The sequence below is a fragment of the Artibeus jamaicensis genome, unplaced genomic scaffold, assembly GCF_021234435.1.
Source record: "Artibeus jamaicensis isolate MK-2021 breed Jamaican fruit bat unplaced genomic scaffold, CSHL_Jam_final contig_311, whole genome shotgun sequence".
Classification (NCBI taxonomy): Eukaryota; Metazoa; Chordata; class Mammalia; order Chiroptera; family Phyllostomidae; genus Artibeus; species Artibeus jamaicensis.
This window is the reverse complement of record NW_026521717.1, coordinates 6,494,339-6,514,556: the sequence shown is the minus strand read 5'-3', so window position 1 is coordinate 6,514,556 and position 20,218 is coordinate 6,494,339. Positions and strand designations below refer to the sequence as shown.

Here is a 20,218-nt window from a genome sequence, read left to right as displayed (position 1 = left end):
CTAACACAGAAAAATGTCTCTGGAACTCAGTTCACAAACTTCCACATGCAACTTTGAAAAATAAGAGTTAAATCTGAAACATACTGGTGAGAGTAACATGAGTGTTATCATATTAAAGGTCTTTAGAGGCAAACTGGCATAGTTTACATTCCAACAAACCTATTTATAGAGCTGACTCCTTCTTGTAATGTCAATTGTAACATTATACTTATTTTAGCCTTCGCATCTCAAATATCTGCCTGTACTAGTTATACAGTTCTCCCTTACTTGCTATCAGAGAGTCCAGAGGAGACTTCCATGGAGCCTTCCGAAGAACCTAGTCAAATTAACAAAGACAACTTTTTAGGAGTTCCTAACTTATCTGATTCTCTTTCTGAAGATGAAGAAGTTAAAGCTACCTTCAAACCTGGTTTCTCCCCTCAACCTAGTAGACGAGGTTCTGATTCTTCTGAAGATATGTACCTGGACATTCCATCTTCAGGTACTAGACGAGTTTCATTTGCTGACACCTTTGGATTAAATCTGGTATCTGTCAAAGAATTTGATTGCTGGGATTTACCAAGTTTTTTAATCAATTCTGACTTAAGGAAAGACATTTTCCACCCAGAAGAATATGTTTTATCTCCACTATTTGACTTACCTTCTTCAAAAGAGCTTATGCAACAACTTCAAGAACAGAAAGCAATACTGGAGTCAGCTGAGTATCTTCCTGGATCTACAAGTATGAAAGGCATTATTCGAGTTTTAAATATTTCTTTTGAGAAGTTAGTATATGTGAGAATGTCCTTAGATGATTGGCAGACACATTATGACATATTAGCAGAATATGTCCCAAATTCATGTGATGGTGAAACAGATCAGTTCTCCTTTAAGATTTCGTTGGTCCCTCCTTATCAAAAAGATGGCAGTAAAGTTCAGTTTTGCATACGTTATGAAACTTCTGTTGGTACATTTTGGTCAAATAATAATGGCACAAATTATATATTGGTTTGTCAAAAGAAAGAACAAGAGCCGAAGCCTGTAAAACCTTGGGAAGACCTTGCTAGTAGACAAATAAAAGGCTGTTTAAAGGTAAAATCAAGGTGAGAATATATCTTACATTCTTTATTCTATAATCTTAAAGTTTTCTTTCGTCATTGTTTATTTCATGTAGTGTTAAGAGATAGCCATTCTGTTTAAAATAACAAGGTAAATGCTATTCAAATAGCACTGTTATCCCTTCTCCAAATATAAGAAACAATTTCATATGATGTCAGATGAAAGAGAGTGTAATATATATATGTTATATTATATATTAATATATAAAAAATTATATATATATTGCTTGCCTAATGAGATATAAATTACTTAAATTCATGGAATCTAGATTTTTAACATGTTAGATGATTTATCTTGTCATTTAAATCATATTTTTGAGCATTTAAAAATCTTTACTATATTTCAAAACATTTCTGAAAAATATAACATTGTGTTTCAATGTACCTACAACTCAGAAACTTCTAGACTTCCCCTAAAATCTGCAACAAATTTTTGTTTGGAGAGATATATGTTAAGTTAAATCATAAAAGCTATGACTTTAATGATAACCTAAGAGACAGATATAACAATATGAGTGATGTATGAATTACACATAAAGTTTCATAATGCAATTATAACCAAATGTAACATTAAGCACAAAGGTATATGATTTAGTAAAAGTAAATGGAGCAGAATAAAAGAGATACCTAACTAGAAATAAAAATATTCAGCCTTATAGATTAGAGATTTGAGCTATAACCTGTTATTAGTAACCTTGTTCTTCTGTTAATATGCAAAAAAATAGAAACCTGGCATTCAGTTCTCTTTATTGTGGAGTTGACTAATTTTCATGACACTTGGTTAGTAGAAAATACATCTACTGCAGAGTGTCCCAATAGAAAAGTTCATAGCACTCCACCTGTCACAAGTCAAATGTTTGTTTATTCTAGGTTGTTCAAACTGTCATTAGACCCAAAGATTGTAGTAATTGAATCAGAAACAGTATAATATAATGAAAAGGGAACTGTATTAGGGATCAAGATACTCAAATTCTAACACAATTAAATAAATACCTAACAAATGATATTGGGAAATTCAAACTTTTATATGCCTGCTCTAAATATTTAATTTTAATGCATTAATAAATTACATATAATATAGATGGAAGAAATTTAACCATATAAAATATTTCTACTTCTGTTATTCTTCAAAGTCATTTGAAGGATCAGCTTACTCAACTTTGTGAATTTTTCCAACTTTGTTAGTCCTAAGAAAACTTTCTCAGATTTTAACTGATACTATTAAGGGAGCAAATATGATCATAATCTCTACATGTGCTAAAATAATACTTTAGACATTTATGTAATTACTCAGCAACATGATAGTTATACAGATAAAATAAGTTTAACAGTATCTAGGTGCCCATCAGTAAATGAATGGATCCAAAAACTATGATACATTTACACAGTGGAATTCTATGCAGCAGAAAGAAAGAAGGAGCTCCTACCCTTTGCAACAGCATGGATGAAACTGAGTGAAATAAGCTAGACAGTGAAAAACAAATACCATATGATCTCACCTTTAACAGGAACCTGAACAACAAAACAAACGAGCAAGCAAAATACAACCAAAGACACTGAAATACAGAGCAGGCTGACAGGGACCAGAGGGGAGAGGGGAGAGAATTTCAGGGGAAAAGGGGAAGGATTCACAGGAACAGGTATAAAGGACCCATGGACAAAAACTAACAGGGGTGGAAATGGGAGGGAGGTGGGGAATACTGGGCAGGGGGTAGGCTGGGATGGGAGTAAAAGACAGAAAACTGTACTTGAACAATAATTTAAAAAACAGTATTTAACAAAATAATTTATTTACATACATATATGTGTATTTTATTCCAAATGAGTTTATCATCATGATAGCTATTAAACAGCTGCAAATTGTTTTATATGTTAGAGGAAAGGGAAATTTGGAAAAGGCACAACCTTATTATAAAAAATCTCATAAAAGAAGGATTGTTTGATTTAGGATTTTTGTGCAAATTAAATATGCTGTTTTATTTTATTTTTAAAGCATATTTTATTGATTATGCTATTACAGTTTTCCTAATTTTTTTCTCCCTTTTATCCCACTCCTCCCCTCATCCCCTCATTCTTTAACATTCCCTGCCTTTTAATTCATGTCCATGAGTTGTACATATAAGTTCTTTGGGTTCTCCCTTTTATATAAAGTTCTTAACCTCCCCCTGTCTATTTTGTGATTCCCTATTATGCTTCTTATTCCCTGTACCTTTCCCCCCATTACCCCCTTGCCTCTCAAGCTGATAACACTCCATGTGATCTCCACTTCTGTGGTTCTGTTTGCGTTCAAGTTGTTTGGTTGTTTTTTTGTTTTTTAGGTTCAGTTGTTGATTGTGAGTTTATTGTCATTTTACTATTCATAGTTTTTGATCTTCTCTATCTTATATAAGTCCCTTTAACATTTCATATTATAAGGGCTTGGTGATGATGAACTCCTTTACTTTGACCTTATCTGGGAAGCACTTTATCTCCCCTTCCATCCTAAATGATAGCTTTGCTGGGTAGATTAGTCTCAGATGTAGGTCCTTGCCTATCATGACTGAATACTTCCTGCCAGCCTTTTCTTGCCTGTAAGGTGTCTTTTGAGGAAACAGCTGAAGGTCTTATGAGCACTCCTTTGGAAGTAATTGTGTTCTTTTCTTTTGCTGCTTTTAAGATTCTATCCTTATCTTTAATCTTGGTTAATTTAATTATGATATGTCTTGGGGTGTTCCTCCTTGGGTCCAAATTCTCTGGGACTGTGAGCTTTCTGGACTTCCTGGAAGTTTATTTCTTTGGAAAGACTGGGGAAGTTTTTCTTCATTATTTGTTCAGAAACATTTTCAATTTCTTGCTCTTCCTCTACTCCTTCTGGCACTTCTGTGATTTGGGTGTTGGAGAATTTAAAGTTATCCTAGAGGTTCCTCACAGACTGTCCTCATTTTTTTTGAATTCTTATTTCTTTATTTTGTTCTTGTTGGATGCTTATTTCTTCCCTTTGTTCCACATCATTGATTTGAGTCCCAGTTTCCATTATTTCACTGTTGGTTCCCTGTATATATTTTTTTTAATTCGGAAGGGAACTTAAGGGGAAAAAGGGGGAGGGATTTTGAGGAACAAGTATGAAAGACACAGAGATGAGGACTGGGGGGGGGGGGGATGGGAGGGAGAGGGGAGACCGGGCGGGGGGGTGGGGTGGGATGGGAGAAATAGATAAAAAAAAAATGTACTTGAAAAGTAACTAAATAAAATTTAATATTTAAAAAAAATAAAAATAAAATTCACTTTGTACAGCCTTCATTTCTTCCTTTATTTTGTGACCAACCTAAACCATTTCTATGAGCATCCTGATTACCAGTGTTTTGAACTCTGCATCACATAGGTTTTCTATCTCTTTGTTGCTTAGTTCATTTTCTGGAGTTTTAATCTGTACTTTTATTTGGGCCATATTTGTTTATCTCAGCATATTTTTTACACTGTAAAGGGTGGAGCCTTAGGCATTCACCAGGACAGGGCAACCTTCTTTCCTTCATTGTGTTGTTGTCTTTGGGGGAGGGGTCAGAGAGGGAACAATGCCATGTGCTTGGCTCTTGACCCACTCCATCACTTCCCTCACTTCCCACAAGATGATTGTGACTTTTCAGGTGCTGTTTCCCAGGTGAGTAGGTTTCTGTACATTCTAGGACTACATGAGCCTCTTCATCAGACTCTTCTGTAAGATTGGGAGTTTCTCCTACTGCCACAACCCCTGGAGATTTTTATAGCCATAGATTTTGGATCTTTAGTTACCCACACTGAATCCCTGTGTTTCTGTCTCACTCCCCATTTCTTCCAACTGGCCTATCCATATGTGAGTGTAGGATAGTCTGCTCTGCCAGCTTCCACCTCACCTGCTGGTCCACAGCCTTGCTATGCATCCTCTCTGCCCTCTTTCCTGTCTTTACCCCTTTTATCAGTCTGGATGAATGTCTTTAACTCCATGATTGTTGTACTTCCATGTAGTTTGATTTTCTGGCAGTTCTGGTTGTTTTTAAATTGGTAGTTATCCTTCTTTTGTTTGTTCAAGGAAAATAAGTGTTTCTATCTAATCTTCCATCTTGGCAGGAATCCTACTAGGTCATGTCTTCAGGGACCCTACTGCAGAAGATCAGACAGCAGACTAGGTTGTTGTTTTGACTGTAGAGGGGAAAATGTAGGTTGTAGGTTTGATGTCCTGGTTGGGGCACCTGTGAGAGGCAGCAAATCATTGCTTCTCTCTTGTGTCAATGTCTCTCTCTCAACCAGAAATCTTAATCCTCTTGTCTATGTAGCTACAGTGGCCTCCTAGCAGGACCATTTTCAAGTTCAGCTGGCCATCCTCCAACTCTCAACACCTGCAACTGGACCTGATTTCTCTGATGGCTACCACAGCTAAATAGTCAATTTTAAAATTACAAGCAGTACATGCTGAACTATGTTATAGATAGGGGATTCCTTTGATAAACCAAACTTTTGTTTGATATTAAGAACCAAGTGTGCAACTGATAGCCTAATCTACCTCAGTCACTATATTATAGAATTTTCTAGTCTAAGATATGTATAGCTATATACAAGGTAGGTCAAGAGTAGTTGTTTGTATGGAAAATAATAAAATAATAAATAAGAGAACTGTGCTCTGCATGCTCACTACTGTAAACTGACTTTTGTCTCACCCTGTGTATATATATCCATAACCCATTTTTATACAGAACAGTAAACATTGGATTCATAGCAGACATCATTCAAGTTTTAATATTGCTTTGGGTAATAATCTGAGAAGAATTAAACTACAAAATAGTCTAAAGGTCTATGTCTCTCCTTCAAAACTACGAATATACTTTCTGTACTTCTATAACTTAAAAATCACTAACATAATTCAAACCACATTTTGAAGAAAAAAAAAAAGCATTTGCCTCTGGAGGAGGCCTTTTGTGCTGAGTTTCAGTCCAACATGAATTTACATCTGATTTATATACCACTCAAAATGGAGTGTGTAAAGGAAATCCTGACAGCTACTTAGAGTAAAGCAGCATGTGCTCTTATAGAATATTTATACAACTTTTCCATGATATAATTTATACATAGTGGAATTACAAATATTCCCAAAACCCACATAAGAGAGCATTGTCAAATTTATAAATGAATATTACAGTTGGATTTCACTGTGAAGAATTTGTTTAGGGAAAAATTACACACCTTACTAGTGCTATTTTACAAAACATGTACTCGGCTAAAATAAATATGAACTAATACTTATTTGATAAAAGTTGTCTCCTTTAAAATATCTTAATCCTCCTAAAGAGTTATAAAATCTAAATTGGTCTTTTTTTGAGCATTTCCACACTTAATTTGGAGGTCAATTATTTCCAAAGATAATAAAAAGGGAAATGTAGGTGAATTTTAGCTTTATACATGCAAGCAGATTGATATTAGTGTATATTAGAAGTCAGAGTTAAAATAAAAATAAAGTTGTTCCAATGTACATCTAACATGAATTCTTCTTAATACCAAAGTTAATTTGCTATTGAGGTCTTGGAGATTGCATCTTCTGTGAATGTCAATAATTTCTTCTAATAAGTTCAGAATAAAATGTGGGAACACATTTAGTAAGGTAGGATTTCAGTTAAGTCAGCCACCTTAGGCAACATGGCTTTTTCTATGAAGGTTTTTTTTTAGATCAGAGATTGCAAATCTCTACATTAATGCAGTTGCCTATTTTTTGATGTTTGTTAATCTATCTACTTTGGATTAAAAGAAAATCTAGAGGGAGAGTTAAGTTTGTTGCTCTTAGATGTGTGACTGAAAGCAAACCAAAGGTATTTAATTGCACCAATAAGGCATGCATCATGAGATATTTGGTGTTATCACATATATGGCACGGGGGTATGTACTAGCAAACTAAGGAGATTTCTGATCTGCACCCATGGGCTTTATTTCAAAAGAAATAAATGACATGATATAATTTACATGAAATATATATAGATAAATAGGCTAAAAGTGGCATAGAAAAGCAATATAACCTCTAAGTTAAAATTATGGGTTTCTGAGTCAAACATTTGTGGTTTGGAGTCCAAGTTTCATCACATGTTAGCTGTGTGATCTTGAGCAAGTTAAATTTTGTTTCCTCATTTGTTAATTAGGAATAATAATAGTACTATCTCATAGGAGTTTTTGTCTGGGCATATACATGAGATAATACATATAAATTTTTGACATGAAACCTGGCACATGGTAAGTTATCAGTAAACATTAACTGCTGTAAAAAAGAAAAAAAACAAGAGTGAATCCAGCTTTAAGTGGATGTGAAAAACCCTAAAAAGGCTTAAGCCTCCCCAAAGTTCCTCACTTCTTTCCTTTCAGAGTTTCTAAATTTTGAGATTATGAGAGCCATTTCTTTGTCTCTTGCAGGAGTTTAATAAATAAGCACAACTAATTAAACTGCAAATTTTCTGAGATATGTGTCATAGCTGGAACATCTTAAAGTTGGAAGAGATCTTAATGCCTATTAATATTTCCATATTTAATAGATGAAACAGTGGATGACCAGATTGGAAAGGTAAAAAAGGCATTAACCTTGCCATTGAAAAGACATGTGCATTAATTTTAGTAAGTGTATATTTAATAGCGATGTGGCCATGGACATATCACTTAATTTCTCAGAGTGGTATTTCCTCTTAATTTTCACTTATTTTACAGATATTGCACCATCTGTAAATGGTGTAACAGTGCTTGATATTGTGATGGTTAAAGTAAAATGAGATTATATTTTTAAAGTTTTCAGTACAGTGTTGGGCATATACAGGGAAAAGGCCTCACGGAGGATGAAAGTTGAGAAGAGGAGAGAGAGAACACCAAAACCAAGCTCAAATTCTTTGGGTGTATGATTGAAGCCATGTATAAAAAAGACATAAGAAACACATTACATTTAGAGCTTTCTGAAATATGTGGTCTGTAACTGATTTCATGTATTGGGTAAGGGAATATACCTTTTCAATACCTTTTTTCCCCACCAGCTGCTAAATGTATGTTCCCAACAATTGAGAATATTCACCTGGTTTTGTATTTCAGTAAGTGCGACCAATATATTATTTTAAATAAAGAATCAACATGACATAGATGTTGGATGGTATTTCTAACTTAGCCAGGTGACTTCTGAAAACTTTTAATGCCAAAGGAGAAAATTAACTAGTGGTCAATTTTTGCACCTGAGGAATAGAACTGGGCACATTCAAGAATTGGCAAGAGAGAAATGTTTTCTAAGGTATGATTTTAAGATTACAGAGTGTTTACCTTTCAGGGTGGTGAAATCATTAACATGATGCCAAGAAAAGCATTGGAAATGGAGCATAAGATATGGTCATGTCATTTTCCAGTCAGTGCTATTGGATTGTGAGACTTCCTTAATTTATACTCACAGCATAATCTGGGATCCTGGAAATAGTCCAAATATGAGTAAATAGCTCCAGGAGGCCATAAGAATGTAATGTATTTCATAGCTAACTTGTTTTGAGTCCACACTAATTGTGGAGGGACTTCTGTCAAGATCATATGGAAACATAAAACACAGCTGTAAATGAACTGTCATGAGGACTATTTGGAGCCAAACAGATTAGAGTTTCCTTGAAGACCTACCAAGGCTTTGTGGTTTCCCAGCTTAGTGAAAATTTGGAAATTTGTGCCATTTGGCCTAGACTTTCCTTAGAGTAGTTCTGAACCTTTTCTAGGTGAAGAAGAAGGCCTCATCATTAACAGTTTCTCTCAAGCTCTAGCTGAAGAGAAACACTATGGATAGCATCTCTCACATGGATCCTCTGGGATCTCTCTGGACCTAACTCACCACCCAGAGCCCATCTGCAGCCTGTAAAAAAAAATGGAACAGGGCTCAAGAACTCTCAACTAATAAAGCTCCAGACAAAAAAAATTGTGAAGTAGGACAAGTGGGACATAGATTTTTCATTCTCTTCTCTTTCTGCTGACTGTGGCTCTTCTCTGTTCCAAGTTTTTATTCCAACACCTCAATGGGAATAACATAAGTGAAGTGACCTAAAGTACACACAGTTGAGGTGGGCCTAATTACCCAGTGCTGTGTCAGACTTAAAAGATCTTCACTTCTATGACACCTCACATTGAAACTGTGCCTGAAATATGTGTGTGTTTTTATATGTGGATGCACACAGATATGTATGACACACACACATGCACACATAAAATCCCCCCTCTTTAAATTCAGACAACTTAGGATGTAAGGGATGTCAGGTGCTATCATCATCTTACACCCGATTAAGGTCAGTTGCTCAAATGCACTTTGACTTTTTATTGAGACCACAGAAATGAATAATTTTAGAGCACAGAGCACTATAAAGTTTCAGGAAGATTTGAGTGCTCAGTTATGTTAATGAATCTATAGAAGTCTGAGAGTGAGGAGTGTGTGTGTGCTTGTGTTTCTCTAAGGGGAAAGTGGACTCAAAAGCAATGAAACATAATAGAAATAGCCCAGGCTTTAAAGAGGGGCAGATTTGGACTTTTATTCTAATTAATTTTTGTATAAACTTGGATAAATTATATTTTATATCCATTTTATTCAGAAGTGAAATAGAGACGATAATTTCTACTTACAAGAATTGGGAAAGAAGGAGAAGAGTCATCAAAGAACAGATATAAAAGACAAGTGGACAAAACTAAAGGTGGATAGGATCAAGTGTGAAAGGTGGAGGTGGGTGGGGGGATTGGAGAGGAGAAAATGGAGACAACTGTACTTGAACAAAAATTTAAAAAAGAATTGCTATAAGAAGTACATTCACTAACATGCATCTTTCAAATATCGGCACTTTGTAGATACTCATAATGATATAAGTGATACATTATACATTAAAAATCTTGTGTCTGGTGAGATTAATGCCCCAAATTAATGGAGAAATGCCCAAAATGGAGAAATTCTTGTTTTAATATCATCTCTGCTACCATGGCCCAGGATGAAATTAATAGTTTTTAAATTAGTTATGTTATGGGTTCAATAAGTTTTTAGTCACTAACCAGGAAATCTAAATACTATTTATGATGTTGTTTCCATAAGGAGAATTATTTCCAAAATCTAGCAACTTTTGGGTTACAAAATATTTTGATATATCACTTGTTCATAAGTGTGACACTAGCTACTTTTAAAAAATGAAATACACATATTTTTCTTAAAGTAGTTATTCTTAAGATGGTTCTTTTGCACTAAATAGCTGAGCTGGTTGTATACAATTTCACTTTTTCATACCAGTATATCTATGAATAGAAGAAAAAGTTGAATTCTATACAATATTTTCCTCCAAGAAAATATACACTATTATATTTTGGCAATTCCTTTGTTTTAAAGCATTCTTTGTACCTGACCACTATATAAAAAAGAAAAAAAAACTTTTGAAATCATCTCTCAAATCTTTTCACATTATAATTCTGCTTCTCTAAGTTTCACTTGGTAACTGGTATGATAGAGTTATTAACTGGTTTTGAAACTTTTTGACCTGCTGTTTAAAGATTTTATGACAAATAGAAATAAATTGCTAAATTGTTCTACTGCAGTGCTTAGTGAGAGACTAATTGTACTTTAAACAGAGCTGCCTTATAAAATTTTGCTATTCCTTCCCCCATTAAGTTACTCTGAAAATGATCTGAGTGTATTGTACAGTAGTGCTATTCAAGTTACAATTAGAAGTGTAACTCTACCATCATAAGCAATGATCGTCCTATGTGTAGTTATGGATTTTTTAAACTAAATTTCATACTTTATTCAGATTTCTTTAGTTTTTAAATAATGTCTCTTTTCTGTTCCAGGATTTCAGCCAAGATACCACATTACTAAAACTTACCATTTCTCCTTAGGTTACTCTTGGCTATGACAGTTTATTTTTTATTTTCTTAAACTTTTAATTGTTATTTTATTAGAGTTGTCCCAATATTACCCTTTTGCCCTCCTCTGCCCAGCCCATCCCACACTCCCCCAGTCAATTCCCACATTTGACCACATCCATGGGTTATTTATGCATGTTCTTTGACCACTCCCTTCTTCTTTCTCCCTTTATTACCCTCCTCTCTGGTCACTGCTAGTCTGCTCCATATTTCCATGCCTCTGGTTTTATTTTTCTCATTAGTTTACTTTTTTATTAGATTACTCCTAATAGGTGAGATCATGTGGTATTTGTCTTTCAATGCCTGGCTTATTTCACTTAGGATAATATTCTCCAGTACCATCCATGCTGTCACAAAATGTAGGAGTTCCTTCTTTCTTTCTGTTGTGTAGTATTCCATCGTGTAAATGTACCATAGTTTTTTGATCCACTCACTAATTTAGTGATGGTCACTTAGGCTGTTTCCAGTACTTGGATATTGTAAATAGCACTGTTATGAACACAGGGGAGCATAAAGTCATTTGGATTGGTATTTCAGGATTCTTAGGGTAAATTTCCAGCAGTGGAATCCTTGGGTCAGAAAAAACTTCCATTTCTAGTTTTTAATAGAAATTCCATACTGTTTTCCACTGTGACTGCACCAGTCTGCATTCCCACCAACAGTGCGTCAGGGTTCTACTGTCTCCACATTTTTGCCAGAACTTGTTGCTTGTTGATTTATTAATGATGGTCATTCCTCATTGTGGTTTTAATTTGCATCTCTCTGATGGCTAGTAATGTTGAGCACCATTTCATATATCTATGAGCCATCTATATGTCCCCTTGGAGAGGTTCCTTTGCCAAATTTTTAATTGGATTGTTTGTCTTCATGGTATTGAGTCATATGATTTCTTTATATGTTTTGGAAATCAAACCTGTGTCTGATATGTCATTGGCAAATATGTTCTCCTTTATGGTCAGTTCCCTTTTCATTTTGATGATAGTTTCTTTAGCCATACAGAAGCTTTTTAATTTGATGTAGTTCCATTTTTTCCTTCATTCCCTTGGAGTATATGGACAAACATATTGCTACATGAGATTATTGAGATTTTACTGCCTAGAGTTTTCCTCTAGGACTTTTATGATGTTATGACTTATATTTGTTTTTAAATCCATTTTGAATTTATTCTGGTATATGGTGTAAGATGGTGGTCTAGTTTAAATTTTTGGCATATACCAGTCCAGTTCTCTCAATGCCATTTATTGAAGAGGCTATTTTTACTCCATGTATGCTCATACCCCCTTTGTCAAATAAAAATTGACCATAGAGACATAAGTTTAATTGTGGGCCTCTATTCTGTTCCTTTGATCTATGTGTCGGTTCTTATGCCAGCATAAGACTGTTTTGATTACAGAGGCCTTGTTGGATAGTTTGATATCTGGTATTGTGATCCCTCTTACTTTGTTCTTTTTCTATCAATAGTGCTGAGGCTATATGGAGTCTTTTTTGATTAAATATAAATTTTTGAAATATTTGTTCTAGGTCTGTGAAATATGACATTGACATTTCGATAGAAATTATGTTTACTCTATACATTGTTTTGGGTACTGTGGACATTTTAGTGATTTTAATTCTTCCAATCCATGAACATGGTATATGCTTCCATTTATTTGTACTTTCCTTAATTTCTTTCTTCAGTGTTTTATAGTTTCCTGAATACAGATCTTTTATTTATTTGGTTACATTTACCCCTAGGTACTTTATTTTTCTTGTTGCTATAGTAAATGGGATCTTTTTCCTAGTTTCTCTTTCTGCTATTTTATTGTTGGTACAATGATTTGCAAATCAATAAACATAATACACCACATAAACAAAATTAAAAAAAACATAACATGATCATATCAATAGATACTGAAAAGCATTTGAAAAAATCTAGCACCCATTTATGATAAAAACACTCAGCTAAGTGGGTATAGAGGGAGCATATCTTAACATAATATGGCCATATACAAGAAAACTACAGCTAATATCATATTCAATGGGAAAACACTAAAAGCTTTCTGCTCAAGATCAGGAATAAAACAAAGGTATCTGCTTTCACCACTTTTATTGAACATAGTACTGGAAGTTCTAGCCATGTCAATTAGGCAAGAAAAAATATAAAGGGTATCCAAATTGGAAATGGGGAAGTAAAATTGTCATTCTTAGATATATGATAGTGTACATAGAAAACTCTATAGTTTCCAAAAAATCTCCCTATTCAACCTAATAAGAGAATTTGAAAAATTAGTTGGATACAAAGTCAATGTTCAGAAATCAAAACTAATTTTGAAGCTGTGCATTTAAATTTTACTTATCCCTTTTAAAATATGTAGTAGTCAAAATTATCAAATTATTTGCAAAATTTTATTTGCAGAGCATGCCAAGTAGTAGATGCTTTTCCTAATTATCTGAAACAGATTTTAGAACCTATTTAATTATTTGGTTCATTTACTTTTTATCTTAACAAGTTTGATTAAAAGTTTGTCAATTTTGCTTATCTTTTAAAAGAACCAGCTCTTGGATGCATTGGCCTTTTGTATTTTTTTAAAACTATACTTCATTTATTTTTGCTCTTAATTATTAACTTCCTTCTACTCACATCAGACTTGTTTCTTTTCAAGTTCATTTTTTAAGCGTGAAATTAGATAATTTATTTGAGCTTTTTCTGGTTTATGAGATAGGGCTATAGGGCTATGAATTTTCCTCTTAGGACTGTTTTCCATGTGTCCTATCTTAATTTGTGTATTTTTCAGTGTGCTTCTCCTGATTGATTTCTAGTTTTACAACATTGTGGACAAAGAAGATGCTTGATATCTTCTACTGAGACTTGTTTAGTGTCCTAGCATGTGGTGTGTTCTAGAAAATGTTCCATGTGCAGTTATAAAGTATGTATATTCCGCTGTTTGGGGGTGAAATGCTCAGAAGATATCAATTAAATCCATTGATCTAATGTGTTGTTTAAGGCCACTATCTCCTTGCTGATTTTCTACCTGAAAAATCTATCCATTGAAGTCAACGGAGTTTTAAAATCCCCAACTATGACTGCATTTCTTTGGATCTCTTCCTTTTTGTCCATCAAGATTTGCTTTGTTGCCCTGGCTGGTGTGTCTCAGTGGATTGAGTGCTGGCCTGCTAATCAAAGGGTCACTGGATTGACTCCCAGTCAGGGCACACACCTGGGTTGCTGGCCAGGCCCCAGTTAGGGGCGCATGAGAGGCAACCATACATTGATGTTTCTCTCCAACTCTTTCTCCCTCCTCTCCCCTCTCTCAAAAAAATAAATAAATAAAGTCTTTAAATTTTTAAAAAACTATATTTGCTTTGCATATTTAAGTGCTACTATGTTGGATGTGTAAGTGTTTACTAGGGTTATATGCTCTTATTGGATTGTTCCCTTTATCCTTTTGTAGTGTTCTTCTTTTTCTCTTACTATTGCCTTGCTTTTAAAGTCTGTTTTTTCAGATATAAGTACTTCTACCTCAGCATTTTTTCTTTTCCATTTTTATCAACTATCGTTTTCATTCCTTTTATTTTAGTCTGTGTGTATCTTTTCATATGAGATGGGCTTCATGGAAGCAACATACATATGGATCATAATTTTTTTAACCCATTAAGTTACTCTTTAACTTTAGGTTGGAGTATTTAAACCATTTACATTTCAGGTGATCATTGATAGACACATATGTAGTGCTATTTTATTGTTATACTGTTTTCCTCTTTTTTTTTTTCCTTTCTCTTTTACTTCTTCAAGTAAGCACTTCAACATTTGTTGCAGTATTGGTTTGGTGTTAGGATGGCAACCAGAGGGGAGAGGGGAAGGAATTTTAGGAGAAAGGGGTGAAGGGGTCTCAGGAGCAATTATAGAGGACACATAGACAATAACAAGGGGGTGTAGAGGTGGGAGGGAGGTGGTGAGGGCTGGGAGATTGGGTTGGGTTGGGAGAAAAGGCAGAAAAGTGTACTTGAACAATTAAAATGTGAAAAGAATAATTAATTATTTTAAAAATGAATAAAGAAACCATGAAGAAAAATCTAAAATAATTTTTCTTTTGCTTTTTCTTGTCTGGGAAGCTCCTTATTTATCCCTCAGTTATAAATTATAGCCTTGCTGGGAAAAGTAGCCTTGGTTGTAGGTTCTTGCTTTTTATCACCTTGAATATTTCATGCCACTCCCTTCTGGCCTGAAATGTTTCTGTTGAGTAATTGGATGACAGTCTAATTGGTGCTCCTTTGTAGGTAAAAACCTGCTCTTCTCTTGTAGCAATTAGGATTCTCTACTTATCTTTAAGCCTTGTCACTTTAATTATGATGAGTCTCGGTGTAGGTTTCTTTGGGTCCAACTTGTTTGGCACTCCCTGAGGTTTTCTGGACTGGTACAACATTTTCATTCACAAGATTAGAGAAATTTTCAGTTATTGTTTCTTCAAATAAGTTCTTAACTCCTTGCTCACTCTCTTCTCCTTCTGGTATTCCCATGATGTGGATATTGTTATGCTTCTTGCTTTCCAAGATGTTTCTCAAGCTCTTCTCATTTTTTTAAATTCTTTTTTTCTTTTTGCTGCTCTGTCTGTTTTTTTTCTACCTTATCTTCCAAGACACTAATTCAATCCTCTGCTTCATCTGACCTACTGTTTTTTCCTTCCAGTGCATTATTTATCTCAGATATAGCATTCTTTATTTCTGACTGATCCCCGTTTATGGTTTCTATGTCTTTTTACATGATTTGAATATCATTATAATCATTACTCTAAACTTTATCTGATGAATTGCTTACTTTCATTTCACCTAGTTCTTCTGGAAAATTCTCTTGTTCTTTCATCTTCCCTTTGTTTCTTTGTCTTCTTATTTTGGCTACTTCTTTGAATTTTCCCTCTTAGATGTTAAACTGATCAGGTGTTAATCTAGTCAATTTGTAACCATCAGTCAGGCTTAAAGAGCACAGGATAAGGCAGAGTAATTCCTATGGGTGGAGCTTCTTCTTCCCCTCAGGCTGCTGCCATTCAGAGTGGAGTGTTCTGCATGAGAGAGATGGCTCCTGCAGTACGGAGAATGTTCTAGCACAAGGATCCTAATGGCTATTCTTTTAGTTTTCTCCTCAGAGAAAACAACACTAGACTCTCCTCAAGCTTCTCTTGCCCACTCTGCCCTCTCTTTTTTGGTATACAGGGCTACAAATGAAATTTTGTACTTCTCCAGATGTCTCTCCCTGGTGGACAGAACCTCTGCTGCTTTTCACAGTTGGATGTTCTCTAGGTTCCTTTCTCACTCTGTTGCTGTAGGCTGGGGAGTCAAGCTTGGTGTTTAGACCTAACCCTTCCTAGAGGGAATCCCTAGACTGGTAAAATATCCCTATGGGACTTTAGCTGCCATCTATGGGAACCCAGCCTGCCCTCTCACATCTCTTCCACATCACCAGTCACACTGGGCTGAAATATTTTCTGTTGTCTGTGGTTGTAAGACTTCTTCATTCTCTCTAGTGTGCAGTTGTTTATTCAAGATGATTTTTCTACAATTTACTTGTAATTCCATATTGGTCCTGGGAAGAGGTTAGTGTAGCTTTCACTTACTCCTCCACAATCTTGGATCCTTGCTATGTTTTCCAAAGATTTCTTAACAATTTTTATTGAACTATATTGTTATATATCTAATATACACCTAATATACATCTAATTTTATTCTTTGCTTTCAGAAAAAAATGATTCTTAAAACTACTTATTTGTTCTTTGTTTACTCTGATTTTTACTTGAATTAAATGTTAGAGTTCATTATCTCTACATTTTAAAAATTAGCAGAATTATATTGTTTCTGTTACTGATTATTATTTTCTGTGTCAAATAGCCACAATAGATTTACTTTTAGATCTTTACTTTGAGGTACTAACTAGTAAACTAATAAATTAGTTTGTGGTATTTTAATGAAAACTTCAGAAAAGAAAAAAACTGATAAGCAACTAGATTCTCTTGAGGAATGAATTTTATCATTACAAGAACTTTGCTTTACCAGTGTTAATGTATCAAGGAGCAGTCAGTAAGTTAATAACAGACTACCTATAAAGCTCTCTCTCTTTGGCTTTAGGACTGAATATTAAAGGTATTAATATTATTACTGTACCTATTATGAAAATCAGAGAAAAACTATTTTTTACAAAATTATGAAAGTAAATGATTTAAAATGTCCACTCAGTTTATATCTCAACTTTACATAAAAAACAATAGCTCTATTAGAATTTTTAAAAGCCTCTTAGACATATAAGATAATTAAAATATTAGTAACACTATTTTCTAGATATAAAATTTTTAAATAAATTGTTTTTAGGAGTGTTATTGTATAAGTAAGGCACTGAAAATAAATCTTGGTTATATTTGTAAAAATCAATAAATCAGCTGAAATTAAAAAAATTTTAAGTGTATTCTTTTTTTTAAATTAAATTTATTTTTTTTAATTGATTATGCTGTTACAGTTGTTCTATTCCCCCCTTCATTCCCCTCCACCCTGCCCCCCCATCCCCACCATTACCCCCCTTTAGTTTATGTCCATGTGTCTCAAGTCCTTTAGGTTCTATATTTCCCATGCTATTCTTGCCCCCCCCATCTATTTTCTATCTACTGTCTATGCTACTTATTTTCTGTGCCTTCTCCCCCCATCTCCTCCTCCCACTCCCCTGTTGCTAACCCTCCTTGAGATCTTCATTTCTATGTTTCCACACCTGATCTAGCTGTTCTTTTAGTTTGCTTTCATTTTAGGTGTGGTTGTTAATAACTGTGAGCTTGTTGTTCTTTCACTGTTCATGTTTCATTAACTTCTTTTTCTTAGATAAGTCCCTTTAACATTTCATATAATAAGGGCTTGGTGATGATGAACTCCTTGAATTTGATCTTATCTGAGAAGCACCTTATCTGTCCTTCCATTCTAAATGAAAGTTTTGCTGGATAGAGCAATCTTGGTTGTAGGTCTTTGGATTTCATGACTTGGAATATTTCTTTCCAGCCCCTTCTTGCCTGTAAGGTCTCTTTTGAGAAATCTGCTGACAGTCTGATGGGGACTCCTTTGTAGGTGATTGTCCCCTTAGCTCTTGCTGCTTCTAGGATTCTCTCCTTCATTTTAATTTTGGCTAATGTAATTATGATATGCCTTGGTGTGTTTCTTCTTGAGTCCAACTTTTTTGGTACTCTCTGAGCTTCTTGGATTTCTTGGAAGTCTATTTCCTTTGCCAGATTGGGGAAATTTTCTTTTATTATTTGTTCAAATAATTTTTCCACTGGTGGTTGTGTCTTTCCCCCTTCTGGTATCCCTATAATTCGGATATTGGAGCGTTTAAAGATGTCCTGGAGGTTCCTAAGACTCTCCTCATTTCTTTGAATTCTTGCTCCTTGACTCTTTTCTGTTTGGCCATTATTTGCTTTCTTCTGGTCCACTCCATTGATTTGAGTCCCAGTTTCCTTTTCATCTCTATGGGTTTCCTGTGGAATTCCATTAATTTCCCTTAGTTTAGCCTTCATATGTTTCTCTAGTTTGTGGCTATAGTCAACCAGATCTGTTAGGATCCTGATGACCAGTGTTTTAAACTGTGCGTCTGTGAGTTTTGCTATTTCTTCGTCGCTTAGATTTATCTCTGGGGCTTTGAGGTCTTCCTGCGACATTTTTGGTCTGTTCTGGCCCTTTAAATGTGAGAAGCAGCTCCTTGGACTCCCAGGTCGCTGGGTTGTGACGCTGTACGTGGGGGCGTGGTCAGAGTGGGAAATGGCAGCGCCCTTTACCCGCCGTGGCTGGTCCAACCGCCCACTCCCTCACCCGTCCGCTCGCCCTCAGACAGGCAACCGCAGTCAACACGCAGCATCGCCTCCCCACCGTCTCCTCAGCAGTCGCTCACCCGGTGGGTCGCTCGGTCGCTCACTAGGTCCAACACTGGGCCTGGAACCCGTGCATCTGGATTCGCGCGTCTGGACTCCGCACCTGGGTCCGTCCGACCGGAGCCCTCCCGTGCAACTTCTCACCAGACGCCGGTTTCGCCCCTTACCGGTCGGGCTGAAGAATTTGTTGTTAACGGACTTCCGAAAAGTTCAATTTTCCGTGTTCTGGTTGTGTTTTCTGGTGCTAATATTTAGTTGTCCCTAAACTTGGTTGTGTGAGAAGGTACGGCACATCCACCTATACCTCCATCTTGGCGGAAGTCCTCTAAGTGTATTCTTTTGTAGAAAGGTTAATACTTTGTTTATAGGCAAAATTCATTTGAATATATGTTAAATTTCTTGATGTGTGTGTATGTGTGTAAAATTTTAACTAACAGCTATTTGTTCTGGTCAATGAATATGTGCAGAAGGCTGGAATCACAAATCCACTTGATAATTTATTTAGTAAATTGAACATAGATGGCAGTATACATTTAAATTATAGGGAGCAGTATACATTAAAAACATCTACATTTAAATTATCCTCGATGCATTGCTTTTTTAGTGGAAAAATACACACATGTATATGCATTAGCTTTGTTTAAGCCTTATGTCTATGTGTTTAATAAATATAAAGGCACTCTTCAGTTCATTTTTTCTAGTATGTTACATTTTCTGTGTTAGTCATATTGAAAGCTAACTTCAACAACGTTTTTAGACAATGCTGGTTATATGAACACACGATATTTGTTTCTAAACCTTACAGAACTCTTGTCATTCAACAGAACCCCTACTCCAATTGTTGGATTTATCTATATTATAGGACTTGCTTTTGCCCTTTCATTTCTTTGTCAGACTCTTTTATATTAACAGTATTTCTGGGAATATTTTTCCATAAAGTAGCTACCTTGAGGGAGCAAAATAATCTTTAAATGAAAGGACTGCTATTTGCCACATTTGCATACAGTACAATTTATTTATAGGCAACAAAATTAATATTTGGCAAAAGACCTAATGTTTATCAGAGGATCAGATTTTTTTTCTGTATGGAAGGAAGATTACTTTTGCTTTATAGCCCTCTATATCTCTTTAGTCAGAATGTTTACATTGGTGGAATTTACAAAATGGTGACCTTTTCTTATATTGCTATTTTTTCATACAATTTCCTTTTTATTGAATTTATTGGGGTGACACTGGTTAACAAAATTTAACAGATTCCTCAACTTCTAAATATCTTACATGTGTGTTATCTTCCCAAGTAGATTTTCAAGTTTTTGAGGTCACTTATGATATTTTAATCTAAAAATTATTCCCCTCACT

General features: G+C 35.0%; 1 protein-coding gene across 2 annotated transcripts in view; it reads left to right on the top strand.

Moving 5' to 3' along the window:
- The first annotated feature begins 262 nt into the window (after positions 1-262).
- The window catches only part of PPP1R3A (protein phosphatase 1 regulatory subunit 3A), a 70,449-nt gene continuing 50,493 nt past the window's right edge, over positions 263-20,218 (top strand). Inside the window, exons 1-2 of one of the 2 annotated variants that reach the window (XM_053662937.1) lie at positions 544-721; positions 1,000-1,082. In XM_053662937.1, the coding sequence (XP_053518912.1) occupies positions 614-721; positions 1,000-1,082 (191 nt within the window). In that variant the 5' untranslated portion in view covers positions 544-613. Of the gene's footprint in view, positions 1,083-20,218 lie in introns of both variants that reach the window. The other variant, XM_053662936.1, reaches the window with a different exon arrangement.